The sequence below is a fragment of the Perognathus longimembris genome, chromosome 1 (genome assembly GCF_023159225.1).
Source record: "Perognathus longimembris pacificus isolate PPM17 chromosome 1, ASM2315922v1, whole genome shotgun sequence".
Classification (NCBI taxonomy): Eukaryota; Metazoa; Chordata; class Mammalia; order Rodentia; family Heteromyidae; genus Perognathus; species Perognathus longimembris.
Window position 1 is genome coordinate 157048092 of NC_063161.1, and position 27971 is coordinate 157076062.

A 27971-nucleotide genomic window follows, 5' to 3' on the forward strand; every position below is an offset into this window, starting at 1 on the left:
CGAGGGCCGCAGTCTTCGGGGCAGGTTCCGGACCCCGGCGGCACCCGCCACTGCGGCTCCGTCCAGCTCGGAACTCTCCCCGGCTCTCACCAGATTCGCCCCGCCTCCGCGCAGCCGCCGTCGGTACCCGGGTGACCTCGGCCTCTGGTTGGTTCCAGCCGCCCCCGTCCCCTTAAGGAGGCGGAGCCGGGCTCCGTTAGCCCCGCCCCCGAAGCGGCCTGGCGCAGGCGCGTGGCGCTGAGTCGCCGGCCGCCCTCCGGCTGCTCCCTTTATAAACATGGCGAGGCCCAGGCCGCCGCGTTCGCGCCCGGCGTGACGTCACTTCCGGGGCGGAGGCAGCCGAGTGGTGCAGTGAGGGACAAACAAAAGGAGGCGCCGGTGGAGCGCGGCGTCCGGCGGCGGCAGCGGCGAGACGGGGCGGCCGGGGGCTGGGGCTGCCTGCCGGGCGGCCGTGCGCGGCGAGCCCAGGTGAGTGGGGCGCGGGGCGCGAGCTGTCATCCCGCGCATCCCGCTCGGGTGCTCCCCGCTCGGGTGCCCCCCCGGCCAGCGTGCGGCGCCCCCCCTTCCCCCACAGGTCCGGGGGCCGGCGCGGGCCCTGCCCGCCGGCGCCGTCCACCTGTGCGGTAGTCGGCGGCCGCCCGGCCCAGCCTGGGCCCCGGCTCCCGCCCTCCTGCCGGGCCGCGGCGCGCGAGCCCCCCACGGACACCCCCGTGTCTCCCGTGCTCGGCCCCGGAGTTTCCGCCCGGCTCCCCGAGACCCCCCTCGTCATCGGCCCGGTCCCCCCCGGATTGGCGCCCCTCCGCACACACTCGCCCACTCCCACTGGTTCCACCGCTGGTCTCGCCCCGCCAGCTTTTCATTCTTTCCACGATTACCCCCCCCACACTTCCCTCCGGCTTCCTTCTTTTAGGGTCCCGGGACCCCTCTCTTCCCTTGTGCCCCTCGACCCCGCGCCTGCTCCTTGACCAGAGGGGATGGCGTCTGCTCGTGGGGTTGGGATCCCTGCCTAGGCCCTTGGGGCTTGTCTGGCCCGGGGGTCCCCGGGATGAGCCGTTCGGAGCGGGAGACCCTAGGCACTGCCCCCGTCCTTTGCATCCCGTAGGGTCGAGAGTGCCAGGCTTAGAGAGGTCCCGGCCTGGCCTGGATAGGGATGAGCTGGAGATCCTGCAAAAGTGGTCCCAGGCAGAAGGGACTTCAGAAGTGGGGGTGGGGATGATTCTTGGTTCTGTTGCTTTGTCGACTTGACTCTCACTCTTAGTCCGGATTGGGCTGGACAGAGATGGACTAGTTCCCCCTGATGCAATTTTGCCGTTTTGGGGAAGGAGTCGGGGCCGGGGGTTGTGTTAGCCCGTTCCTGTTGGGGCCGGGGCTGACTGGATGGGTGAATCCTAGGAGATCCACACTCGGACTGTCTCCTTCTCTCCTGCCCTCTCCTTTGGTGCCGTTGAAGAAGAGGGGTTGTAGGAGAGAGTGGGAAGCCCAGTGGAATTGATAGCTAAGTGGCAGAGGGGAATTTGGAGTCCCCAGGACCTGTGCCACTTTGGAAGGGGTTAGCAAGCCTTTCAGCCCTTTCAAACTGTATTCTGCCCTCCGGAGAAGACAGCCTGTCAGACAGATACTGCAGGAAAGGGAAGAGGTAGGTGTGTGTGTGTGGGGGGGTGGTCCCAGGGATAGTTCAGTGCATTGGAAGGCAAGGAAGAGCGCTTTCACAGGCCCTGGGATGCTGGTGGCTCAGCCACAGTGGGGATGCCTCTGAGAAGGTCATGTCCTGTGGGGAGGAAGGGCAGGTGACTTCTGCTAGCCTAGACACTGCTGATGAGGGCTGCCCTGCCCATCTGCCTCCCAAGCCTCTGAGTGCACTTGGGGTAGGTCTGGTCCCCCTCTGCTTCCCAGGGACCATGGGACACAGAGTAGCCACCTCAGAAATAGTTGCTATTCCCCCTTAGGACTTAAGTAGATGCTTTGTTTTCTGTGCCTTGGCACATCCACTAGGAAACAGTTTCTTTGCCAGATTGGAAGGCCTTTCTGGAAAGTAGAAGCTCCTGAGAGTTGTCCCAGTGGAGCAGAACCCGGCAGGTGTCTGGGATGTTGCCTGATAGGTCTTAAACTTATCCCAGAAAGAAGGAATTAGCCCTGTTCTTGACTTCCTCTCCTGAGGGTGCAGGTTCTGATGTGGGGCATGGTGGGCAGACCTCATAGGGACTTAGGTGGGATGGGCGTGGAACTGTGGAGCCCTTTCATTACTGGACTCATTCTGTCCTGTGATACTTGCTTGCCTTGGGCTAAGACCGGTGGTCTCTGGCCCATCAGCGCTTCAGTCTGGAAAAGGACAGCAAGACCCATAAGCTCTGACTGCCAGCTATCCAGTGATGACCGAAATGATAGCGCGGCAGCCTAGAAGGGGGAGGGGTTAGCTCAGGGTGAATATGCAGGGACACTCAGGAATGTTCCAGAAGAGAGACACTATCCGAATCAGTGAGATATGAGTCCAGTGCTAGTTCCAGCTCTGTCACAGACAAGTGACTGCCCTGATGTCCAGTCGGGGGGGGGGGGGCCTCCATTTTTGCTATGGAAGTGGGTGGGGCACAGATGGCCTGAATAACCTCTGAACTTTGCCAGCTCTAAGCAAGTGCTTTATTGCCTAGTTACGGTCACCTGTGGGGTGGCTGCCTGTGGAGCCCAGCTTCTGCCTCTGTCCTCCCAGCGCAGTACACGCAGGTGTCATAAGTGTTCTGTGCTGGTCTGGGACTATGGTCTAGTGGTAGAGCGCTTGCCTCGTATACATGTTCTATGCTGTGAATGATGAAAAGCTCCCAGCCCCTTTGTAAGAGACCTCATCTGTTTGGGCTCTGTTGCCTGCCCCCCACTTCCTGGCTAACTCCTGCTTGCACTATGGCTTCCCCCAGTCACTGTGCCATACTCCCAGCCCAGGCTGCTTCCTCTGCTCCCCTCCCTGCACCTTGTCTGTTCACTCAGGAACAGTTCTGAGCAGAGGCGCCCATTGCGTGGTCGATGCTCACCAGGTGTGTAGCAACTGGTGCATGGTAACTGTGCTTTATGTCTGAATGGAGGCCTGTCTGGCCTAGTCACCTCTCCTCCATTTCCCCACTCCAGGAGCACACCTGACCGCGGAGGTGCCTGCAGCCTTCTCTAGCTCTCCCTCTCCCTCCCTTGCAAGCAGACGGATCCCTCTTTGTGACTCCCCAAGAGTCACCAGGCATCTCCTTTGCCAGGAAACCTCTGCTCACCCCTCTGCCCTGGGTGATCTAGTGCTGGTCCTGGACCCCCGCACCATGGCCCTGGGCCTCCAGATTTGAGCAGCTGCCTTGGAGCTGCGTCAGGATACCAGGGGCTGCTGGGAAGGCACCTTGTTTAGGCCTGCCTGGGCCCCTGGCACCACCAGGCTCTCCATAAATGTTGACAGTGCACTGATATCTCTGAGAGTCACACGTGTGCCTGCTGACGGCAGCTCTTACTTCCTCCTAGGGTGGTGGCAGCGTCCATGGAGCAAAAGGAATGCCGGGACCGTGGGCACACCGACGGGGACCAGCCTCAGCACCCACAGCCAACACACAGATAGCAGAGCCGCCTCGGGGTAAGGCCCACATCAGCCTTGCTCAGCTGCAAGACTGGCATTTTCATTCCCACAATCCCTTGCTGCCTTGCTGTAGGCCCAGGGGTCCTGGGACAGAGTGGGCAGCTGAGTGGTATCTGCTTGCTGTGTTCTTTGAAGCCAGTGTTACTGCATAGAACCTCTGTTTTCCTCCCCCCACCCCAGATCTTATCAGTGCGGGCTGCTAAAAATGTTGCCTCATGACACATTTCCCAAGGTGTGTTCTGTGGGACCCAGTCTCCTTAGTCCCAGCGGTTACAAGCTCGTGCGTGCCGTAAGACTCCTCAGAGCCTTGACTGCATCAAGCTGAGCAGTGAGTGGGAGAGGGAGCCAGTAAGGCACGTTTCCTTCCGCTCGCTTGATAACGGAGATGTGGAGGTAGCATTCCTTGAACTTCGGGAAAAGGTGTTATACTGGTCAGGACCTAACTTTGATGTTAGCCTCAGCTGCCATGTGGCGGTTGAGTGGCTGTACCTAACCACTGAACCTATATGAGCCCCAGATTCCTCATCTTTAAAAGAGGAGAAATGAAACTGGGTGTGGTGGCACATGCCTCTAACCAGGAGGCCTCTAATCAGATATTGCGGAACACTCGCCTGGGTGTTCCATGGGTAAGCCCTGCGTATAATCCCTAGCACTGCCGCGAGAGAAAGGAGACTGGGGACGTAGCTCAGTGGCAGAGCGCTCACGGAGCGCCTGTAGCATAGCCCTTGGGTTTGGTCCCTGGTGCCACAGAAACGAAAAAAGCCAGGGCTTGTGGTGGGAGTGGGGGTGTTTTTTGCGTCTCCTTCCCTTCATCAGGTTTGGAGGGCTAGAGACATTGATATAGAAAAGATACCTGAGGGGCTGGGGATATGGCCTAGTGGCAAGAGTGCTCGCCTCATATACATGAAGCCCTGGGTTCGATCCCCCAGCACCACATATATAGAACATGGCCAGAGGTGGCGCTGTGGCTCAAGTGGCAGAGTGCTAGCCTTGAGCAAAAAGAATCCAGGGACGGTGCTCAGGCCCTGAGTCCAAGCTCCAGGAGTGGCAAGAAAAAAAGAAAAGATACCTGAGAAAGTTCTCCCTGCCCTGAGCTGGCCTGTATGCACACCACTGGTGTCATTTGCAAAACACATCTGTATCTTTGACCCCATGTGATCATTTGCAGAAGCTTAGGCAGTGGGCAAATGTCGAGGCTCAGAGTGAGGAGGCTGTGCACCCAAATCCTTCAGAAAGGAAGGCAAAGTTGCCGACTTGAACTAGGGTCCTGTAATGCTGGGCCCAGTCCTTTGTTCTTGCCTGATCTGTCTGCCTGCCCCTCTCCTCTCCAGTTCTTCATGAAGAAGGCTGGAGCCTCCCCAGCCTAGACTTGAAGAGACATATCCTGGGGCTTTTTTTCTCTTTCCTTTTTTTGATAGGTCACGGGACTTGAGCTCAGGGCCTGAGCACTGCCCCCTGAGCTCTTTTGCTCAAGACTAGCACTCTACACTGAGCCACGGCGCCACTTCCAGTTTTCTGGTGGTTAACAGGAGATAGAGTCTCACAGATTTTCCTGCCCTGGCTGGCTTTGAACTATAATCCTCAGATCTCAGCTTCCTGAGTAGCTAGGATTACAGGAGTGAGCCACCAGTGCCCAGCCCCTTTGGATTCTTAATGTCCAGAAAGGGAATGTCTCCCCTGATCCCCATCTTCAAAGATGGGGTTGGAGTGTGAGAGGGGAGTACACTTCCCCCATCTCTTACTAACTGCAGTGCATTGATGCTCATACGAGTCAGGTTTGGTTTGAGCTGCCAGTGTGTGCTGGCTTTCCCTTCATGGAATGGCTTCCTGGACCCCGCTGGGGAGGGCGGTTCTCTGTCCTCTCCTGGCTGTGCTGGGTTTTCCTGGCAGCTTCTGGGCATTCACAGCAACAGAGGAGGGCAGGAAGCGCCTGGTGCGCGAAGCTGTCCACACTTGTGTTTATTGGAACAAGGTCAGCCGTCCCTGGCCCTGCCCTGTGGGAGCTTCCTGTTGGTTTTGAGGAATTCTGCCCTGTCTTGCTGGGTGATGATGAGCAGGAAGCAGCGGCTGCTGCTCTCGGGAGAGGGAAATTCCTCGCATGCGCCAGAGGTGGCTGACAGGGCCTTGGAGTTGGACCTGCAGGTTTGGCCTCCGCTGTCTGCTTAAAACAGCTCAGATTGGAGCTAACACGGGGACACGCATGAGCAGAGGGACTTCTGGATCATTGTGTGCCGGAGTCTGGCTCTTCCTGGACCGTCGGAAACGGGCTGGTCCTGAGTCAGGTGGCCCTTACGTGGTTTCGGTTCTGTTCCTTTTAGAATGCTCCTTTCAGGGGTTGGGGATACGGCCTAGTGGCAAGAGCGCTTGCCCCGTATACATGAAGCCCTGGGTTCGATTCCTCAGCACCACATAGATAGAAAAAGCCGGAAGTGGCGCTGTGGCTCAAGTGGCAGAGTGCTAGCCTTGAGCAAGAAGAAGCCAGGGACAGTGCTCAGGCCCTGAGTTCAAGGCCCAGGACTGGAAAATAAATAAATAAATAAATAAATAAATAAATAAATAAATAAATAAATAAAATGCTGGGCTCCTGGGTGAGCACCAGAGACCTGGAAGCTGGACCTAGGGATTGCACTTTGTGGAAGCTGTGCTGGCATGGTCAGGTGAGCTGTAGGTCATGCCGGGGACACTGGCCAGGGGCCTCTCCTCCAGCCCTGGCCCCCGCGTCTGGTGTGTGAAGTCGTCTGCTGCTTACACTCAAGCCCTTGGGGGAGCAGGGCCATACCCCACCTATGTCCAGGACATTTAATTTCTAGAGACTTCGTGTGTGTGTGTGTGTGTGTGTGTGTGTGTGTGTGTCTCCTTCCCTTACGAAAGACACATGGGAATGAGGTTTCTAGAAAGACTTCCTCCCAGCCACAAACACTCCCCGCTGCTTCTCCCAGTGCATTTCTATCACATCTCTCATCTCGCAGCAAGTTCTTGTATGTCTCAATGTCTCTCGAGGGCTTAAAACCTCAAAATTAAATTGCCTGCTGCAGTATCGCCACACGCCCGGAGTGATGTTATGCAGGAGTAAAAGTGGCTGTAAAATTCCACACACACCTGGACACCTCAGGCTCAGCTGCCAAACCTGCACCCTCTGACAGTTAGATGACCCAGGTGCTGGCGGGGGCGGGCCAGGCGGGATCCTGGCCCTGCAGGGCCTTCTCTGGCTCCCCGGTGCTTGCTTCTCTGGGAACCGTGAAAGAGCCTCCCTCCGCTCCCCACCCAGGCCCACGAGTGCACAGCTCAGCCCTAGCCATTCCCTCCTTCACCTGCGGCTACCCCACTGGGACCCCAGTAGGAGATGTCCAGAGCCCTCCAGGTGCTTACCCCCCGCCCCCCCCAAGGCCATTACAGTCTAGGAAGGCCAGCAGGTGTTTCTAGCAGGTGGCTGGTCCTCCTGCCTGCTCTCCCTCCAGAGCCCTGGTCCCAGAGCTGGGATCCCAGAGTTGCGGTTTTTAACTTTCCTTTTCTTGTGTGTGTGGATATTGGGGCTTAAACTTGAACTCAGGGCCTGGGCACTGTCCTTCAGCTTTTTCACTCACAGCTGTCATCCTACCATTTGAGCCACACCTCCATTATGGCTTTTTGCTGATAAATTGGAGTCTCTTGGGTTTGTCTGCCTGGGCTGGCTTTGAGTAACAGAATGAGATACCTGAGATGAATCCACACATCCCCGAGACCCAGATCCTAACAGCAGCAAATGTGACCGAGCTTGACTGCGTGTCGGTATGGGAGCTGCCTCATTCGCTGCCCACCACAGCCTATTTTACAGACGAGGAAACCAGAGCCCGGGGGGGTGGCACGACATGACTTTCCTCAGGCCACGTGGGTGAGGTCAGGAGCCACGGGGTGGTCTGCCAGGAGCTGGGGCGCTGAGGCCAAGGAAGAGCCGGGTGGGGGGCAGGGTAGGCTCCCCCCAGGCGAGGCTCTGTCACCCTTGGCAAGCACTCTTGCCACTAGGCCATATTCCCAGCCCCGCTCTGTCACCCTTGGCCCTGGAATGTGGGACACGCCTTTGCAGGTGAGGAGGAGGAAGGACCTGTTTGGGAGCCCACGCCCCAAAGTGACAATTGTTTTGGCGTTGATACTTGCTTCCCTTCCCCTCACACCCTGTCTCCCCTTTTCTTCCCCAGGAAGTGAGGGTGTGCCCCAGCCCATAGCACCCCAGCCCGCAGCCTCTGATTCACCCTGCTGGGTGTGGGGGGTGGGGGGGGGCTGGAGGGCAGTACCCTGCTCTTGGATTGGATGGAGGGGTTGCGTGCCAGATGGGGGTAGTGGGACCTCACCCCCTCGTGGCTGGGGATCAGAGTCACAGGTCCCCAAGCTCCCCTGGGGCAGGGCTTCCCCCGTCTTCCCGTCATCATTCCCCTCCCTGGGAGAGTTTCGGATGGCCAGCCTCTCATCTGAGCGGGCTGTGCTGGGTGGAGGGGTGCCAGCCTCCTGCCTCCTCCAGTGCCTGCAGGGCAGTTTTCCCTTGGGCTGTTTGTGGTGTAACAAAAGACTCTGTGTGCCCTGTTTACCCGCTGGCTCCTAGGGCTTGCTGCCCAGGTGTGGGAGCAGTCAACTCTCCACCGGCCCATGTGGCGTCTGGGCATGCTTGGGTGGTTGGTCTCCCCTGCACACGAGGGGTGCCGTGGCACTTGTCTGGATCCCTTCCCTGTCTAAGAAGAAGAGTCGAAAGCCGAAAGTCGAAAGGGCACAGTGGGATACTCCTGTAGTCCCAACGACTCAGGAGGCTGGGGCCTGAGGATCGGTCAAGCCCAGGACTTGGAGACCAGCCCGAGCAACATAGCGAGACCCCAGCTCTTAAACAGGAAAGAAGAGGAAATGAGGGGCAGAGCCTGTGGAGCGAGGTGGGTGCCTGAGGGCTGGTGCCGAGGGTGCGGGTGCCTGGCCAGGTCTCTGCCCTCCGTCCTTTCTTGGGACTCTGAGCCATGGGTGGGGGGGGGTGTTTCCTGGGGCTCACCCAGACTTTTGCTTAACGGCTTATCGCACCCAGTTCTGCCCCACTGAGTTATGTACGGGAGGGTCTTCGGTGGCGCTCACGTGGTGCCAGCTGTTGAACGCCCACCTAGCCCATTTGCCAACTGTGATGGTCTCGCGTTACCCATGGCGACACTGAGGCTCAGTGAGGATGCCCTGGACTCCGGGCCGGGGAGCCTGCACTCCCCTGCCCTGAGCCAGCAGCCTGGTACGGGGCGTCCAGAGGCACAGCGCCTTTCCAACGTGGTTGGTGCTGCTCGTCAACTCTCTTATAACCTTCAGAAACTATGTGATGAAGAAAATCTCTTAATAATTTTCTAAGTATTTTTTTTCTCCTCACCAACATGCAACACTTAAATTATAAGAATATATAGTGTAGACAGTCTCTGTGATCTTACCCACACAGAGTTTGTGTAGAGTTCTCTAGATGGTTTCCTAGAGATAGAGTCATAAGGTTGCTGCTGTGTGGGTACTGGGGCTTGAACTCAGGGCTTTACTCTCTTGCTTGGCTTTTTAGAAAATATTTTTATTTTGAGGGTGGTAGGGCTTGAACTCTGCCTGGGCACTGTCCCTGAGCTCTTTAGATCGAGACTAGTGCTCTACCACTTACTGTTTTCTGGTGGTTAATTGGAGATAAGAGTCTCACAGACTTTCCTGCCTGGGCTGGCTTTGAACCGCGATCTACAGATCTCAGCCTCCTGAGTAGCTAGGATGACAGGCGTGAGCCACCGGCCCCCGGACAAATCTTAATTATTTCTTAAACACCACTCAGGCCACTTCCATGATAAAAGTAGAATGTTTTCTACAAGTCGTGTTATGTGTTATAGTAGCAGAGGCTGGGACTAAACTTGCCTGTGGTCACAGAAGTTTTTCACGTTATAGCTGATTTTGAGCGTCAGTTCAAATTCACGTCCCCTACTCCAGAGCCCACGTTATTTGCCCTCCTCCAGACCCACTTGCCACAGCAGGAGGGTGGGGCGCTTCTAGCCATTCACCCCTCTCTGGAACAGGGAGGCCCAGCTCTGCTGCAGGGTCCTGGTCCCGTGTCTCCCCCAGGCCTGTGCAGCCTGTGGAAAGAGGCTATCTGCCCCATGTCCCAGGTGTTCCTGCCTCTTCCTGGGCCCTGGGCAGAACCAGGCAAAAGGCTTACTTAAGTTCCCCAGTGTCCTCAGGAGCAGCGACCTCTGGCAGAGGTGTGGTCAACCTGGAGGGAGAAGCTGCATCCGCTGCCCTGGTCACTCACACAGTAGCTGCTGCCGCCTGCTGGGCCTTGGCAGGTGTAAGGATGGGGAGAGGACCAACTGCCTGCGCTGTGATAGGCAGCTCACGCCTGTCATCCTGGCTACTCTGGAGGCTGACGCCTGAGCATCATGGCTCAAAGCCAGCCCGGGTAGGAAAGTCTGTGAGACTCTTAGCTACAATTAACCTGCAAAAAGCCAGCAGTGGAGGTGTGGCTCAAGTACTAGAGTACCAGAACTGGGTGAAAAGGCTAGGAGATCAGGCACAGGCCATGAGTTCAAACCCTAATACCCTCACCAAAGGGAGGGAAAAAAAGAATGAAAATCCTTGATTTCTTTTTTTTTTTTTTTTGTCAGTTGTAGGGCTTGAACTCAGAGCCTAGGTGCTGTCCCCAAGCCCTTTTGCTCAAGGCTATCTCTCTACCACTTTGAGCCACAGTGCCTCTTGTGGTTTTCTGGTGGTTAATTGGAGAGAAGAGTCTCACAGATTTTCCTGCCCCTCTGGCTTTGAACCGGGATCGTCAGATCTCAGCCTCCTGAGTAGCTAGGGTTACAGGCGTGAGCCACCAGTGCCTGGCCCATGATTGTTTTTTTATAGTTTTTGTGTGATGAGATAGTTTAGACACGGTGAGAGGTGTAAAGACTGAGCTGTGTTTTGTGGTATTATGGCATGCACACACACAAGTACATTGTTTTCTTCTTGCCCTGGAGGAAATCCTTTTGTTGATTTGAGGACTTTTGGGGAGGACTTGGCACTTGTAAGTGGCTTTGTATGGTGCAGAAAGCCGATAATTTGTGTATCACTACAGCTCCATTTTGGGGGTTCCTTAGTGTTGATACGTGTTGCCATAGTTCATGGCTTTGACTCCCAGCATTCCATCCTCCTGTTGAGGAATGTTTAGGCTGTTTGCTGTTTGGCCTTTTAAACGAGTCTGTGAGCCTCCCTGACTCCTCAGCCAGATCTTAGGCCCAGGTAGTAAGATGCTTGTTTCTGTTGTTTTTGTTTGCAATTCCTTGAGTACTTACTAGGTTGAGAATTCGTTCTCGCATCAATTTACATTGCCGTCATTTCCTGTGAATCTCCTGTTTATGTATCTTGCCAATCCCCTCTCCTCCCCATTGTCTTTTGCTCATGGTGATGGGTATTAATCCTTGGTTGAGAAAATTGCTCCTCTTCTTTCACTTTATTATTCTGTCCTTTGCTGTGCTTATATTTTAACTTTCATGTGACCATCCTTTCATTATAAGTGTTTGTGCATTTTGTGGCAAGATAGCCTTCCCTGTCTTAAAACATTAAAATAGCTTCATTTTTCTTTAAGCATGTGCCGCACGTGCATGTGTGCCAATACTGGAACTTGAACTCAGGGCCTGGATGCTGTCCCTGGCTTCTTTTTGCTCAAGGCTAGCACTCTACCTCTTGAGCCACAGCGCCACTTCTGGCTTTTTTCTATATATGTGGTGCCGAGGAATCGAACCCAGGGCTTCATGTGTATGAGACGAGCACTCTACCACTCAGCCATATTCCCAGCCCCTCCACTGCTGGTTTTTGTTAGTTAATTGAAAGCAAGTGTCTCTTGGATTTGTCTGTCCTAACTAGCTTTGAACCATGATCCTCAGATCTCAGCCTCCTGAGTAGCTAGGATTATTTGTAAGTCACCAGAGCCCAGCTGCTTTTTTTCACATGAGCACCTGAGAGCTGGCACTACTTTGCATAGCCATTCTTTCCCCTTCATCTGCAAAGACAACAATGTCATGTCTTCATTTCCAGAAGTTTGCTGGTTTGTTTCCAGGCTTTCTTCTGTTCTAGCGGCCTCTGCCTACCCTAAGCAGCACCACATGGCTTGACTTCCTGTGGCTTTGCAGTAAGCTTCAGTGTATGGTAGGGTTGTTTCTTCCCACTTTGCTCTTTCTCTGGTGTCTTGTGTTTGTACGTTTGCAGTACTGGGGTTTGAACTCCAGTCCTTAACTTGCTAGGCAGGCCATGCCTCTAGCCCTCTTCCCATCTTTCCATTCCAAGTTATCTTTGCTGTTTCTGATCCTTTGAAATGATGATTTTGAAAATAATAACAACTAGGGCTGGGAATGTGGCTGATTGATAGAGCGCTTCCCTAGCATGCATGAAGCCCTGGGTTCCATTCCTCAGCACCACATACACAGAAAATGCTGAAAGTGGCGCTATGGCTGAAGTGGTAGAGCTCTAGCCTTGAGCAAAAGAAGCTCAGGGACAGTGCCCAGACCCTGAGTGCAAGCCCCAGGCCTGGCCTTTTCTGTGTATGTGGTACCGAGGAATGGAACCCAGGGCTTCATGTATGCGAGGCAAGCACTCTGCCACTAGGCCACGTTCCCAGCCCTCAACTAAGTTTGTAATCATGAAGATAGTGCATGCTGGTGAAAAGCCTAAACTTCCATTGTAGGCCTCTGCCTCCTTCCTGCTCTCCATGGGAGAGGCCTTGTGGTGCAGGACTTGCTGGTTGATGGCTTAGCAGCAGGGCCTTGCTCTATTTAGAATTCTGGTCTCGGCTTCTCCACAGGGCAGTTCACCAAGAGCTGCTTCATCACCGCACAGGTCCTGCTCTGTGCTAGCCTCTTCCCGGCTGCTCTGCGCCGGCCCCTGCTGTCCCTCCGCCAGGCATCTGGGTGGCCTGCTCGCTTCTGTTTCCTTCCTCACCCTTGGTACGCACTTTAACTTTTTTTCCTTCTTTTCTTTTTACTTTTGTGTGTGCGTGTGTGCTAGGGATTGAACACCGTCTCACACCTGCTAGGCAGACACCTTATCCTTAAAGTCACACCACCATCCCCTTTATGCCTGGGTGGTGTTTGAAGTAGGGTCTCCGTACCCCGGCCAGCCTGGGCTGGCTTTCTCCTCTTTGTGCTTCCCTGTGTCGCTGCAGATCATACCCATTGGGAGAGAGGAGAATTTTGATGGTGGAGCTGGCCTCCAACTGTGATCCTCCAGTCTCTGCATCCCAAGTAGCTGGGATTATAGGCTTATGCCACTGTGCCCACCAGGTCCCATACACTTCTCATTCACCCTCCCAGAGTGTGAGACCAGGCCTCTTCTAGGGGGGATTTATCTGTTTCTTCTCCACCTCCAGTTTCCTCACAGCCCAGGCTCTGCCCCTAAACCAGGCCCTGGGGAGTATTTTGGACTGGAGGGTCGCTAAGGTTCAGAAAGGCCAAGTCACCTGCCCGAGGCCACTCTGCTGGTGAGCGTCAGGGTGCCAACTGGCCTGGCTGTCTCCTCCTCCGAGCCCACAGCCTCCTGTGCGGGGCTGGCTCCCCAGCAACCCCAGGCCCCGCCCGCAGGATGGTCCTGACCGTGCCACAGGCCAGCACTGGTCACCGTGCCCGTGTTCAGGCGGGGAAGCCAGGGTGCTGGAGCAGGCATCCTGGCGCCTTGGTAGTGCCTCTCCCTCTCCTCTGCCGGAGGGTGAGGGGGTGGGGCCAAGCTACTGCCCCTGGGCCTTCCATTCACTTTCTTTTCTTTTGTCTCTCATGGGGCTTGAACTCAAGGCCTGAGCACTGTCCCCAAGCTCTTCGCCTAAGACTAACGCTCTACCACTTTGAGCCATAGCACCGCTTCCAGTTTTCTGATGGTTCATTGGAGATAAGAGTCTCATAGACTTGTGCCTGGACTGGCTTTGAACTGCGATTCTCAGATTCTCAGCCTCCTGAGTAGCTGGGCGTGAGCCGCCAGTACCCAGCTTAGATTCATGTTTTACCTATTATAGGTACATCACTGACAGATTGTCTGCTCCCTTCCAAACAGGGAAACTGAGGCCCTGGGACAAGAACTGCTCAAGGGATGAGATATCCACATCTTTGGCATGCCCATGCCAACTGTGGAGGGCTGAGCTCAGAGAGGAGGCGTCCCTCCTTCTGTACCTGCCCCTCCCCTCTGGGGCTTTCCCATACCCTTTGGGTGCTCAGGGCGGGGACAGCCAGTGGTGTAAGGACATCTGGTCTGTGGGCTCACTTGTCCAGTGGCTGCCACGGCGGGCAGCTTGTCTAGGCCCTGCTGCAAATCCTGCTTCTGAGGCCGTCCCTGTTACTAACAGGCAGTGAGTTTCACCAAAGGACGCTTGGAGTACTATACAGCCTCATAAAAGAAAGATTGTGTGTGTTTGTATACACGCGTGTGCATGCGTTCTGGTACTGGGGCTTGAACTCAGGGCCTGGGTGCTGTCCTTTGTGTTTTTCACTCAAGGCTGGCAATCTGTCATTTGAGCTACAGTTTTACTTTGGGCTTTTTTTGGAGGTTAATTGGAGATAAGAGTCTCACAGATGTCCCTGTCTGGATTGGTCTGATCCTCAGTTCTCCACCTCCTCAGTAACTAGAATTACAGGAAGGTTTACTAGCCGGGGGTGAGGGGGTGGCGGGGGGGGGGGGTGGGGGGAGGTGGGAGTGGCTGGGGTCTCCAGTACTTAATGCCACCCAGGACGATGCTGAGTGTGGGAAAGTGGACAGTTGGGGGTGGGTAGAGCACAGCTAAACGCTGGGCCCCTTGGCTTGTGGAGGTGACTGGGCCCCTGAGCCGCAGCCTGGAGGGAGGAGCTGCCCCAGCTGAGGTGCTTAGTCATCTCCCCCATCCTCCTGGGCGGCCCCGTACCTGGGCACCCTCCCTCCGCCCTCCCTTAGGCAGGGGAGGGGAGCGGAAGCGAGGAACCACATCTAGCAGCCCTACCCCACCCTATCCACCTGAAACTGCCACCCCACCACACCCAGACCCCACCCAGGCCAGGCCCGGCTCCTCCAGCCCTGTCTCGGGGAGCCTTTCTCCTCGGCGGTTACCGAGCACGGACTGGCTATGCTTAAGGCGTGTCTGGCCTGGCCCAGGCAACGTGGAAGGGCAGGGCAGCTGGACCTGCCCACCCTGGCTGCCCGCCCCCTGCACCAGTTGATACCCTGGCCCCCCTGGCCATCGCCTCCCCCCGCAACCAGGTGATACCTGTCCACCCTGGCCACCTACACCAGTTTCTGTGAAGGCACTGCATTCTGTGGATGTCCAGCAACCTGGCCTGCACAAGGTTCCGTGAGCCCCCACCCCCAGGGCCCTGGCTCACCTCCTGGCTGCCTGTCCTCCATTCCCAGCAGGAGCCACCCAGAGGGGCTGGCAGGGGGCTCTGAACTGGCTGTCTCCTGTTGGGGGTCTGGTCATAAGGCAGGCGCCTCTTCAGAACCCCCTGGAGGTGGGGCCTGTGCTCCCCGTCCCCTGAGATCCGTCAGGAGAGGGCCAGGGTCCAGAGTCTCGCAGCAGGTGAGGACGCAGTGTGCGTTGCTGGGGTGTTGGGGGTGATGGCCACCCCTTGGCCGGGCAGTCTGGCTCCAGCTGGGCGAGGCTACTGCTGGACTCTAGTCCTGAATCTTCTTAGCACTGTGACAGTGCTGCAGGCTCTGCCTTGGGACCCCACCCCCCGGCCCCCCTTGGGGCTCTGCTGGTCCTGGCCTTGGACTCGGGGCCTGGGTGCTGTCCTTGAGCTTTTGTGCTGATTGCTAGTGCTCTACCACTTGAGCCACAGCTCCACTTCTGTGTTTTAGGTGGCTAATTGGAAATAAAGACCCTCACAGACTTTCCTGCCCAGGTTGGCTTCAGACCTCCTTCCTCAGATCTCAGCCCCTTGAGGAGCTAGGATTTCAGTAGTAAGCCACCAGCCCTTGGACACTTCTATTGCCCCCCAAGAATCTAGGCAAGGGCTGACAGAGGTGAGGGTGTGCTTTGTGATGGGGAAGGGGCAGCAGCAGAGTGGAGAGTGGGAAGGATTGCCTTTTTCTATTCTTTCTTTCTTTCTTTTTTTGCCAGTCCTGGGGCTTGAACTCAGGGCCTGGGCACTGTTCCTTGAGCTTCTTTTGCTCAAGGCTGGCACTCTACCACTTGAGCCACAGCACCACTTCGGGCTTTTTCTGTGTATGTTGTGCTGGGGAATCGAACCCAGGGCTTCAGGCATGCTAGGCAAGCACTCTACCGCTTCCCAGCTGGGAAAGACTGCTTTCTACCTTAGGAACGCCAGGCTTCCCACCTGCACAGTGGGGCCGTGGCCACTTCCACCAGGCCCCGGGCAGCCGGGCTCAGGCCACTCCTGTGCAGGGAGGGGCTGGCCATCCTCCACACGCTGACACCGCCGGAGAGCCAGGGGAGGACGGTAGGGGCAAAGCCACATCCTGCCTGTCAGAACACTCTCCACGCCTGAAAGGCTGCCGCTCCGCGCTCGCCTGTCTCGGGCCGCTGCCCACCCTCAGGCCCTCGGTGGGTCCTCCCACGCCTTGCCGGTCTCCAGTCTTCGCTGCCCGGACCAGGCCTCTAGGAGCCAAGAAGGATGGATGGCCCGCGAGCCGTCTGGGTCGGAGGCCAGCGGCGTGACTCAGACGCCCCGCAGCGCCCCCCCCCCCTCCCGTGGGCCTCTCTCCCAGGCGTGTGGGTGGTGTGTTGAGCCAGTGGGTCATTAGAGGGCCGGGGCCTTCCTGAGCCCAGGCCTCAATGGGAGGGCCCACCCAGGCGGCTCCCTGCCCGGGGCGGGTGGCAGTGTCTGCTGGCCCTGGGTTGACCTGAACCCCGGGAACCCGGGGGTGTCCGGTGCAAGGGGGACACCTGGGCCCCTGGTCGTTCTCAACATCACCTGTCTCCGGCACCACCTGCATGTGGGGCCTGCCAGGGAACCTGAGCTGGGCCACTTCACAGTGGTGGCGTTGGGAGGTGAGGCCACCTCCTTGAGCCTTTGTTTCCCCCCGTCTCTGGAATAGGTCAGGGATTCTGTGGGAGCCTGCACTGGGGGTGGGTGGGGAGGGGTGCTTACCCGGTGCCTGGCACACACATCCAGGCTCTCAGCACCGCTGCGGACACCGCCACCCCTCACACGGGGCCCTGGGCTGCCACCTATCCGTGCGTGGTCCCGCGGGATGGGCTGGAGCACTTTGCAGACGGCGCCCGTCGTGAAGGATTTGTTACAGGCATGAACAGCGCCCCCGGCACTGACAGGAGGGCAGCCTGTCCCTCCCCCCGGCACTCTTCCTCTGCCAGAGAAGTAGGAATAGACCCTTCTGACACAGCTGTTGACAAGTGGGGTACTTAACACTGGTCTGTCCCGGAACCTAGGTTCTAAGCTAGGAAATAAGATGAAAAGTAAAAGCACTTTTTTTTTTTTTTAACTTTTTTGTTTTTGGTGCTGGTACAAGGGCCTCATGCACTTGCTCAGCTTTTGTTTTACTCAAGGATAGTGATCTATCACTTGAGCCATGCCTCTAGTCCAGCATTTTTGTTGGTTAATTGAAGATAGGTGTCTTAAGGATTTGTCTGCCCTGGGTGGCTTTGAACCTCAATCCTCAGATCTCAGCCTCCTAAGTAAATAAGATTATAGGCGTGAGCCACCATCATCTGGTCACACGCGTGTGCCAGTTACCTGGGTTTGAAATCAGGGCCTGGGTGCTAGCCCCATGCTTTATTTGCTCAAGGCTATTGCTCTACCATTTGAGCCACAGCTCTATTTCCTGCTTTTTGGTGGCTAGTTGGAGATAAGAGTCTCTTGGTCTTCCTTCCCAGGTAGGCTTCAAACCGCAACCCTCGGATCTCAGCCTCCTGAATAGCTAGGATTATAGGCATGAGACATCAGCGCCCAGCCAGTTTTTATTTCTATTTTTATTGTTCCATGCCAATCCTGGGGCTTGATCTCAGGGCCTAGGTGCTGTCCCTGAGCTCTTTTGCTTAAGGCTAGCCCTCTATCACTTTGGCCACAGCTCCTCTTGTGGCTTCTTGTTGGTTAATTGGAGATAAGAATCTCCATAGACTAGGGGCTGGGAATATGGCTTAACGGTAGAGTGCTTGCCTAGCATGTATGAAGCCCTGGGTTCAATTCCTCAGCACCACATAAAAAGAAAAGCCAGAGGTGGCGCTGTGGCTCAAGTGGCAGAGTGCTAGCTTTGAGCAAAAAGAAGCCAGGGACCATGCTTGGGCCCTGAGTCCAAGGCCCAGGACTGGCAAAAAAGAATCTCAAAGACTTTCTTGCCCCGCAGTCTTCAGATCTCAGTCTCCTGAGCAGCTAGGATTAGAGGTTTGAACCACTGGTGGCAGGCTTCACTTCATATATATATATTTTTTTTTTGCTAGTCCTGGGACTTGAACTCAGGGCCTGGGCACTGCCCCTGGCTTCTTTTTGCTCAAGGCAAGCATTCTACCTTCTGAACCACAGCGCCACTTCCAGCTTTTTCTACATATGTGGTTCTGAGGATTCGAACCCAGGGTTTCATGCACGCTAGGCAAGCATTCTGCCACTAGGCCACATTCCCAGTCCTCAATTTTTATTTTTACAATGCACCGAAAGGTCAGGACAATTATTACTCAGTGAAAAAGGTCACAGTGGGTAGCCCTGGGGCTGGGATTACCGGGCCTTTCTTACTTTTTTCCCCCCCCTCTTCCAAATGTGCTCCAGGAAACACTGAGTGACATGTTGTTTCCCTTCTTATTAGTTTTACAGACTGTCTGTCCTTAGCAGGGTGGCCGGTGGCCCAAGGAGGCCCCCTACCCCGGCCTCACTTGTCTGGGGACGACTTTCTGTGTGACGTGGCCTGCATTTCCCGAATGTGGCTTCTAATCCGGTATTTTGCCAAACGTGGGGAATCATTAGAGTCACCGAAGTCACGTGTTAGAAAGCAGATTCCCCGGCTCCTTGAGGCCAGCCAGGCTGTCCTCTGCAGGGCAGAATCTACCGGCTCATGGCTGTGAAGGGCCAGGGTGGCTGTCAGCCACCTCATTCCCATCCTCCCTCATGCACCCCACAGGAGCTCCTGCTGTGGGTGAGCGCCCCACAGTTCTACCCCCACATACTACACACACACACACACACACACACACACACACGCGCGCGCGCGCACACGAAGGTTTGTGGGGCAGTACTGAGGTTTGAAGTCATCAGATGTGCCAAGAGCTGAACTACACTTCAGCTCTTTTTTGCACCGCTTACTTGGAGATTGGATCTCTTTTTTCCCCCAGCTGCATGCTTGGGTCACGATCCTCTTATTTTATGCTCGCAGCTGTAGCTGGGAAACTGGTGTCCCACTGATCTTAGCCTCTGGGGTAGCTGGGATGAGAGACGCACCATTGCGCTCTGCTATTGGTTGACTGTTGGTCTTGCAAACTTGTCTAGTTTGGTGGTACTGAGGTTTGAACTCAGGGCCTTGTGATTACTCAGTTTGCCTGATCGGTGCTCCACCCCGAGTCACGCTTTCAGCTCTGCTTTTGGCCCTTTGCTGGTTCTTTTGGAGATGAAATCTCACAGATGTTTTTTTTTTGCCCTAGCTGGCATTGAACTGTGATCCTCTTATCTTTGCGTCCCAGGTAGCTAGGGTTACAGGAGTGAACCTGCACACATGTCGTTTGTAAGCTCACTGTTTTGCTTTACAAAAAAATGAGGTCTCCAAGAGCCCCCTCTGCTTTCCTCCTGCTGCACAAATCCCTTTTGGCGATCGCTGCCATTTCTCGGTGGCTGATTCCCAGGCTCTGAGTTTTGCCCGGGCTCCTATGGTCCATGTGATTGGTCCATGGATACTCCCCCACCCCCCCCCCCCCCAAGAATTCCCAAATGCCCTGGGTGGAATGCAGGTGGGGGAGGATGAGGCTCCTCCCAGCCCTGCCTCCCCCCCTGCAGCCTTTTCCTGTCTTTTAATCCGAGGGGCTGCGACCTCCCCTGAGGCGCTTTCCCAGCCTTGCGGTGTCTGCAGAGCCATCTGGTGGTCACCTTGGAGTGACCAAGTGATGGAAGGTGGGAGTGTGTGGACCATGAAGGAATTTTCCGTCGCCTCCTTCCACTGATCCCTGGGTTCCAGGAACGTCGGGGGGCCCCTTCTGATACAATCCCCTCCTGTGGCTGGCTGTCTTGCAGGTTGAACCATGATTCCGGTGACAGAGCTCCGCTACTTTGCGGACACACAGCCCGCGTACCGGATCCTGAAGCCGTGGTGGGACGTGTTCACCGACTACATCTCCATCGTCATGCTCATGATCGCCGTCTTTGGCGGGACGTTGCAGGTCACCCAGGACAAGATGATCTGCCTGCCTTGTAAGTGGGTCACCAGGGACTCGTGCAACGACTCGTTCCGGGGCCCGGAGCCCACCTTCCCCAACTCCACAGTCCCGCCAAGTCCTGACGCAGGCCCCACGGGCATCAAGTACGACCTGGACCGCCACCAGTACAACTACGTGGACGCCGTGTGCTACGAGAACCGCCTGCACTGGTTTGCCAAGTACTTCCCCTACCTCGTGCTGCTGCACACGCTCATCTTTCTGGCCTGTAGCAACTTCTGGTTCAAGTTCCCACGCACCAGCTCGAAGCTGGAGCACTTCGTGTCCATCCTGCTCAAGTGCTTCGATTCTCCTTGGACCACGAGGGCCCTGTCCGAGACGGTGGTGGAGGAGAGCGACCCCAAGCCGGCCTTCAGCAAGATGAACGGCTCCATGGACAAGAAGTCGTCGACCGTGAGCGAGGACGTGGAGGCCACCGTGCCGATGCTGCAGCGCACCAAGTCGCGGATCGAGCAGGGCATCGTAGACCGCTCCGAGACGGGCGTGCTGGACAAGAAGGAGGGGGAGCAGGCCAAGGCCCTGTTTGAGAAGGTGAAGAAGTTCCGGACCCACGTGGAGGAGGGCGACATCGTGTACCGCCTGTACATGCGGCAGACCATCATCAAGGTGATCAAGTTCATCCTCATCATCTGCTACACCGTCTACTACGTGCACAACATCAAGTTCGACGTGGACTGCACCGTGGACATCGAGAGCCTGACGGGCTACCGCACCTACCGCTGCGCCCACCCTCTGGCCACGCTCTTCAAGATCCTGGCGTCCTTCTACATCAGCCTGGTCATCTTCTACGGCCTCATCTGCATGTACACGCTCTGGTGGATGCTGCGCCGCTCGCTCAAGAAGTACTCGTTCGAGTCGATCCGCGAGGAGAGCAGCTACAGCGACATCCCCGACGTGAAGAACGACTTCGCCTTCATGCTGCACCTCATCGACCAGTACGACCCGCTCTACTCCAAGCGCTTCGCCGTCTTCCTGTCGGAGGTGAGCGAGAACAAGCTGCGGCAGCTGAACCTCAACAACGAGTGGACGCTGGACAAGCTGCGCCAGCGGCTCACCAAGAACGCGCAGGACAAGCTGGAGCTGCACCTGTTCATGCTCAGCGGCATCCCCGACACCGTGTTCGACCTGGTGGAGCTGGAGGTCCTGAAGCTGGAGCTCATCCCCGACGTGACCATCCCCCCCAGCATCGCCCAGCTCACGGGCCTCAAGGAGCTGTGGCTCTACCACACGGCCGCCAAGATCGAGGCTCCGGCCCTGGCCTTCCTGCGGGAGAACCTGCGGGCGCTGCACATCAAGTTCACCGACATCAAGGAGATCCCGCTGTGGATCTACAGCCTGAAGACGCTGGAGGAGCTGCACCTGACGGGCAACCTGAGCGCCGAGAACAACCGCTACATCGTCATCGACGGGCTGCGGGAGCTCAAGCGCCTCAAGGTGCTGCGGCTCAAGAGCAACCTGAGCAAGCTGCCCCAGGTGGTCACCGACGTGGGCGTGCACCTGCAGAAGCTGTCCATCAACAACGAGGGCACCAAGCTCATCGTCCTCAACAGCCTCAAGAAGATGGTGAACCTGACCGAGCTGGAGCTGATCCGCTGCGACCTGGAGCGCATACCCCACTCCATCTTCAGCCTGCACAACCTGCAGGAGATTGACCTCAAGGACAACAACCTGAAGACCATCGAGGAGATCATCAGCTTCCAGCACCTGCACCGCCTCACCTGCCTTAAGCTGTGGTACAACCACATCGCCTACATCCCCATCCAGATCGGCAACCTCACCAACCTGGAGCGCCTCTACCTAAACCGCAACAAGATCGAGAAGATCCCCACCCAGCTCTTCTACTGCCGCAAGCTGCGCTACCTAGACCTCAGCCACAACAACCTGACCTTCCTCCCCGCTGACATCGGCCTCCTCCAGAACCTCCAGAACCTGGCTCTCACGGCCAATCGGGTGAGTGGCCCTTCCGCGCCCCCCCCCCCCCATTCCATGCCTGGGCCGGTGGGGCCCACAGAATGGCAGGATAGAGAGGAGTCCTCACCCGGGAGGGGGCGCGTTTGAATTGCTGACTCCCAGGTTCCAGACCAGACAGGCTGAATGAGAATCGCATCCCTGGGCGGGTGCCGGCCTATGTCACGGAATGTCATGGAGTTCTGGGGCCAGCAGAGGTGGTGTGGGCAGGCCAGGGCTAGCTCCAAGGTGACCTTGAGCTCAGCTCCTCATGGGCAGCAGGTATAAGACCCAGGCTTTTCTCTCAGGGCTGTGGGGTGGAGAGGCAGGACTTAACCTGGGAGCTTGCTTCTTCCTCAGTTCGATTGGAAGCCGAGGGGCCCCTCTGGGTCCTCCAGGGATGGAAACTGCCCTTGTGGCCTGAGCTGGCTGAGGAAGTGAAGGCAGAGGCCCCTCCATCTCCCAGCGTCCCTCACACCCCTAGCCCCCAGTGTCTGGGTGCTGATGGGCAGAGTTTACCTCAGGTGGTGGCAGGCTTGTCACCACCTGTCTTCCCAGAGGAAACTGTGACAGATCCTCGTGGGTGGGCTTGGAGGAGGACACTCCGTGGAAACTGGGGGGGAGAGAGGGAGTATGTGCTAGCGGCCTTCCAGGCTCCCTGGCTGAGGCGGAGGGAAGCGTCCTCCTGCAGCTCTGTGGTCTGGCCTCTGCTGTGGAGACCACACAGGCCCTGGGGGGGGCTCCCCCTGCCCACTGGTGGAGGAGCTTCAGGGGTGAGGGGGGACCTGAGGCGTGAAGCCCTAGCCACTGCCCCCTGTGCCGCCTTCATAGCCAAGGCCGCAAGACAGCCCCTGGCGCTGGGGACCCCGAGACCCTCCCTCCCTCCACCTTCCCCGGGAGTTCTCCTCAGTAGCCCCGAGGCCCTGCACGCCCCTCCCTGGCTCCAGTGCATTCACAACTCGGGCATCACTGAGACTGGAAGGCCCCAGCCCCACACTGGTGGCCTAGAAGCCTCGCTGTCCAAGCCTTCCTCCGCAGACCATAACAGGATACAGCAGATCCTCCCGCCCTCCCCAGCCAGCACTCCTGCGACCTTAAACACGCTCAAGGACGAGGGTCTGCCTCAGACCGTTCTCTGCAGTGGGATCTGCAGGTCCATTGAGCCGGGAAACGGGGTTCCGACGGGGAAGCTGGGTAGACCTGCCCCTTCTCCAATGCCAGGAGGGGGCACTGAGTGGCTCCCTGCGGCACAGGGCCGGAGCCCAGGTTCCCTGGGGTTGAGGCAGGCTCAGTACCAATCCCCAGACACTCCCTCTGGCCCTGCCCAGGTGTTGGGCTTTGCTGGGGGGGCGGGGGGGCCACCTCCCCCATCCTCACTGGGCTTGCCTGTTAGTGTCATGCTTGTTGGCTGAGGTCACCCCTCAGGAAAGGCACTGGCGCGGACAGCTGTCCTGGAGGAAGGAGACCCTCGACACCCTGTTTAGCACAGCGCTTAATCACATCCTGTCCCCGCCCACAGGAGCGCCCCAGGCCTTTAGAAGGAAAAAGTCTGCTCGGGCTGATTGTGGGCAGCCCCCACCCCACCCCCTTAGGTCACAGGCCTGGCTCCTTGTCCTGGACTGTGGTGGGAAGGGAGGGGCGGCTGCAGACCGGGTTCCTGACTTTCGGGGTTCACACTCGTGCTGATGAACACCTCCACGTGGCGTTCTTAATTCCTACAGAGTCCAGTTGTGCTGGAGGTGCTGAGGCCCACAGGAAGCGAGCCTTAGCGCTCCGTCCTGCGTCTCCCCACCACGGAGGGAGGAAGGGCATGTCACCTGTCCCTAGGGGGAGAGACGCAGGCTGAGATGAGCTGCCCCTGGAATGTGGACTCCCTCCCACCCCCCAGGGCAGAGGACCAAGGCAGGGCTGCGCCCTCTGCCCAAAGGAGGAGCCTCCTGTCCCCCTCAGTGTTAGTGTTCGCCTGTTTGTTCAATGGCTGGAGGCCTTGCCAGCCCCTACGCGGGTGCCTGCCAGGACCTTGGCTCTCTTGTCCATTGCCTGACAGATAGCAGTGTTGGATACTGAGTGGCTGCAGGGCTGAAGGAGGAGGTGTCTCACCATTTAGTGAGGTTACTCTTTGTTTGGTTTAGCTTTGGGGTTCTGGGGATCAAACCCAAAGCCTCACACATGTTAATAAGCATGTACTATACCACTGAGCTAGACCTGCGGCACGAAGCGAGGTTTGTTTTGTGGGTTTCTCCTGGGGTTTGAACTCAGGGCCTGGTGCTTGCTCGACAAGTGCTCTGCCACTTGAGCCATACATGTCTCCAAACCTGAGAGACATGTTTCTACTGTTTCTGCCACCAGGGGGTGGGTTCGAGAGCCAGGGAAGGCAGTGAGGAGGGAAGCCCAGCCTGGCCAAGGCCGCTGGGGACAGAGATGTGGCTGGATTTGGAGTGGAACCCCGTGCTGGCCAGGGAGTCTAGCTAGGTAGGGGGTCATTGCAAGGCACAGGTCTTCAGGTGGGTGGATGTGTGGCCACGTGGAATCATTTTCATCCTCTCCACGTTGGTGGACGAAGAGTGTCCTTGACATGATCACCCAGGCCAGGGACGAGGTAGAGGAGGAAAGCCTGGCTGTGACTCAGAGGGAAAGGCCTGAAAGGGGCCCAGCCACTGACAGCCACGTAGTCAGTGGACAGAAGAACAGCAGCAAGACTGTGGTGGACTGAGAGACGGCCTCGTTCCGGATGGCTGGTCAAACACCGGGAGGACTGAGGCCATCTCAGCACTGACTGAGGCCCACGGGGCTGCCTGAGGGGGACAAGGGGCGGTGACTCTAGTGGGCCAGGGACACATGGGCAAGAAAGGACAGGTAGGCCGTGGTAGGAGCCACGGTGCTGAGTGGGGCAAGCTGGCGGCAGAGGCGGGCAGCGTGGTTTCAGGGAGGGAGACTTGCAGAGAGAGGTCTCTGGAGCCAAGCTGACTGACTTCCTGTTCACCCCAGCTCTGTGGGGATGGAGTCCTGAGACTTGTCAGAGCCCGGGGGAAACTGAGGCCAGCGGAGGGAGAAGGGCCTCCAGAACCCGGCAGAATAGGATTCGGCTTAGCAAAGAAGGAAGGCGTATCTCCCGTCTTGACTCTCTGTCTGTGCAGTTTTGGGCAGGTCGCATTCGCCTGGGCTCAGGCGGAAGGGGACAGTGCCAGCGCCCCTCAGAGTGTCCACCGGTCAGCCTCACCATGGCCCCACGTGGGCGCGGGACCAGGCTCCCGCCCTGAGGTTGTGGAACAGACACAGAGGGCGGGGAGGAGGCCAGCACCCCGGGGCTCTTCCTCTGTACCCCAGTCACAGCCTGCACGACTCCACCCCGGCCCCCCATTTGTTCCTCACGCTACCATTGCCACTCAAGTCCGGGCACCACCACTACCTGCTGGGCCTCTGGGCAGCTCGGCTTCTGTAGCCTCCGCGGTCCATTGCAAAGTGGGGAGAGCTGGCAGAGCACCCCCAGGGCCTTCGGCGTCAGAGTGGGCACAGCCAAGCCTGCCCTGGCTGGGCGGCAAGCGTGTGCTGCCTCTCATGCCTGTAATCCCAGCCACTCGGAGGCAGCCGTTCGGAGCCAGCCCAGGCAGCAAAGTCTCTCGAGATGCTTATCTCCGGTTAATCGTTAATTATCAAAAAGTTGGAGGTGCAAGTGAGGCTCCACTGGTGGAGCGCCAGCCTTGAACAAGACGAAACAGCTCAGGGACAGTGCCCAGAGCCCGAGTGCAAGCCCAGGACCGGCACAGAGTAAAAAGAGTTTCTAAGCCAGACAGAGCCTTCCCTGTGACCCTGGGAGTCACACACGTACTGAGTAGGTGGTAGCTGCCAGTGTCGTGCCCCTTGGGGGACCAGGTGCTGGGGCCCGGGGGAGCCACGCAGAGCCACCCTTGACCTCTTAGAGCCCGAAGGTCCAAGGATTCATGGGATGGACGGGGGGGGGGAAGGGGGGGCTGTGGGCCCCATGAGGTCAGGAAGGCTTCCTGGAGGAGGCAGCTGCAGGGATGGGTCCTAATGCACAGACCCTGGCCCAGGTTATGCCAGTGCCAGGCTCCTGACGGGCTGGAGTGGGGACCAGGGGAGAGTGGGAAGAAGAAAGGGAGCCCCGAGGCCCCCCCCCCAGCCCCACACGCCTCACCAGGCCCTCTGGCTCCTCCCGCAGATCGAGACGCTCCCTCCCGAGCTCTTCCAGTGCCGGAAGCTGCGGGCCCTGCACCTGGGCAACAACGTGCTTCAGTCCCTGCCCTCGAGGGTGGGCGAGCTGACCAACCTGACCCAGATCGAGCTGCGGGGCAACCGGCTGGAGTGCCTGCCGGTGGAGCTGGGCGAGTGCCCGCTGCTCAAGCGCAGCGGCCTGGTGGTGGAGGAGGACTTGTTCAACACGCTGCCGCCCGAGGTGAAGGAGCGGCTCTGGAGGGCCGACAAGGAGCAGGCCTGAGCGGGCCCCGCCAGCCACCCACCCTGGCCGGCGGCCAGGCCCTTCCACGACTCCCCGGACGGCGGCCCAGGTCCGGCAGGCAGAGCCGGGGGCCGGGCAGGAGCCGGGCCCGGCGAGAAGGCAGTGTCTGCGGGGCTGGCCCCTTCCGCCCCGCGGGGCGGGCGCCCGACTCGGGGCGCCTCGCGTGGACAATCAGGGTCTCCACCCTGGGGCACCTCTGTCTGGGATCAGAGGCCACGCCAGCCCCAGCGGCCCAGGGACAAGGACTTCGCTCTTGGTATTTATTTCCCTCCACTTCCCTCCTCTCCCTCGCAGATGACACACATTCCCAAGAAAACTCAGCTCACTCTCCAGGCGGGCCAGCGTGTCCCCCCTCTTCCTTACGGGGTGATGCTCACAGAAGTGGGTGCCCACCCATGCTTGGGTGAGTGACCCAGGGCGAGCCAGCTGCAAGACAAGTCTCCCCAGGGGCCCCCAGCCGGGCTCCGGCGGCAGAGCCCAGAGGCTGGGCCCCGGGTCCTGCTCCATCCGTTTTTGTGACAGTTTTAGATTTTTAATTAAAAAAAAAGAAGTTTTTGGGTTTTTTTTTTTTAAGCTTTGAGAATGGATGGTTTGGGTAGTAAAAAGAAAAAGAAAAAAAAGACACTAAAGGCCAGTGAGCTGGAGTCTCAGGGCGGGGGCAGCTTCCTTTCAGCTCAGCATTGAATCGGACTTCCTGTCCCGGGCCAGGGTGCAGACTGTCTTCCCAACCCGCCGTGACCTTGGTCCCCGAGTTCTGTTTGTTCCTCTTCTCTCCGGGGATGGGAACTTTATTTAATTGTTTTTTCGTTTTTAGGTTTTTTTTTTGGGGGGGTGTCTTTTCTCTCTCCTCCGTGGGTCTTGGCAGGCACTCATTATTGTGGCTGTTGGCCTGAGGGAATGTTCTGGAGCTGCCAAGAAGGGAGGAGATGGGTTGGTTTGCAGAAGGAATGGTGCTCCATCCTCCCCTCACTCCTCCCCCTCCTTTACAGCCCTCCCCCCCCCCACCCCCCCAGTGTTAAGGAGCCCTGGGGAGCCGCTTTGCCCAGACTCTGTTTCCCCACCGCTGGCCTGGCCTCCGCTGCTTACACCAGCCCTCCCACCACCGGCGGTCCACGAGGAGCAGAGCGTTAGAGGCGCTTGACCCTGGGAGGTCACTGCCAGGAGGGTAGGCCCCTCCTTGTTTTGGGTTCCAAGCCAGTTTCCTTCCTGGGTACCCGGTTTGCACACAGGAAGCTACCCTGCTTTAGATCAATCACTCGGGTCCCTGCTTTAGAAGGCCCCCCCCCCGCCTTAGATCAATCACGTGGACACTAAGGCACATCATCTTGTTTTAATAATTATGTCTGTCCGTCTGTCCATTTGTGTTTCCTGCGTCGTATCATCAGATGTAATCCTCAGCAATGATGCAACCATGAAGCAATCCGTTACACAAGGGTCTGAACTTGTAGACTCGGTTCAAATATCAAATAAATCTATAACACCACATCGCCTGTGGGGGTCTCCATGGAGGGGTGGGGGGCTTCCCTCCCTGCTCCGAAGTCTGCCGGGCCCCATCGGCTAGCAGCGTGAGGGACCGGTTCTCGGGTCCTTCTTACAGAACAGCTTCGTTTCTCTGC

At 57.6% G+C, this 27971-nt stretch overlaps 1 protein-coding gene and 1 long non-coding RNA gene across 3 annotated transcripts; both read left to right on the forward strand.

The window, feature by feature from the left end:
- Nucleotides 1-395: 395 nt before the first annotated feature.
- Lrrc8a (leucine rich repeat containing 8 VRAC subunit A) lies at nt 396-27838 on the forward strand. Of its 2 annotated transcripts, none has more exons than XM_048344336.1 (4): nt 396-468; nt 3487-3595; nt 19732-21881; nt 26059-27838. In XM_048344336.1, the coding sequence occupies exons 3-4, from the start codon at nt 19740-19742 to the stop codon at nt 26332-26334; spliced, it is 2418 nt and encodes an 805-aa protein (XP_048200293.1). In that variant the 5' UTR covers nt 396-468; nt 3487-3595; nt 19732-19739; the 3' UTR covers nt 26335-27838. The 2 variants fall into 2 exon arrangements, with proteins under 2 accessions (XP_048200293.1, XP_048200301.1); XM_048344344.1 differs by having other exon boundaries at nt 420-468; nt 3490-3595.
- On the forward strand, nt 5519-27838 carry LOC125350187. Its single transcript, XR_007210693.1, has 3 exons — nt 5519-5531; nt 7025-7031; nt 27585-27838. It is a non-coding gene; the product is annotated as an uncharacterized LOC125350187 (long non-coding RNA).
- Nucleotides 27839-27971: the final 133 nt, after the last annotated feature.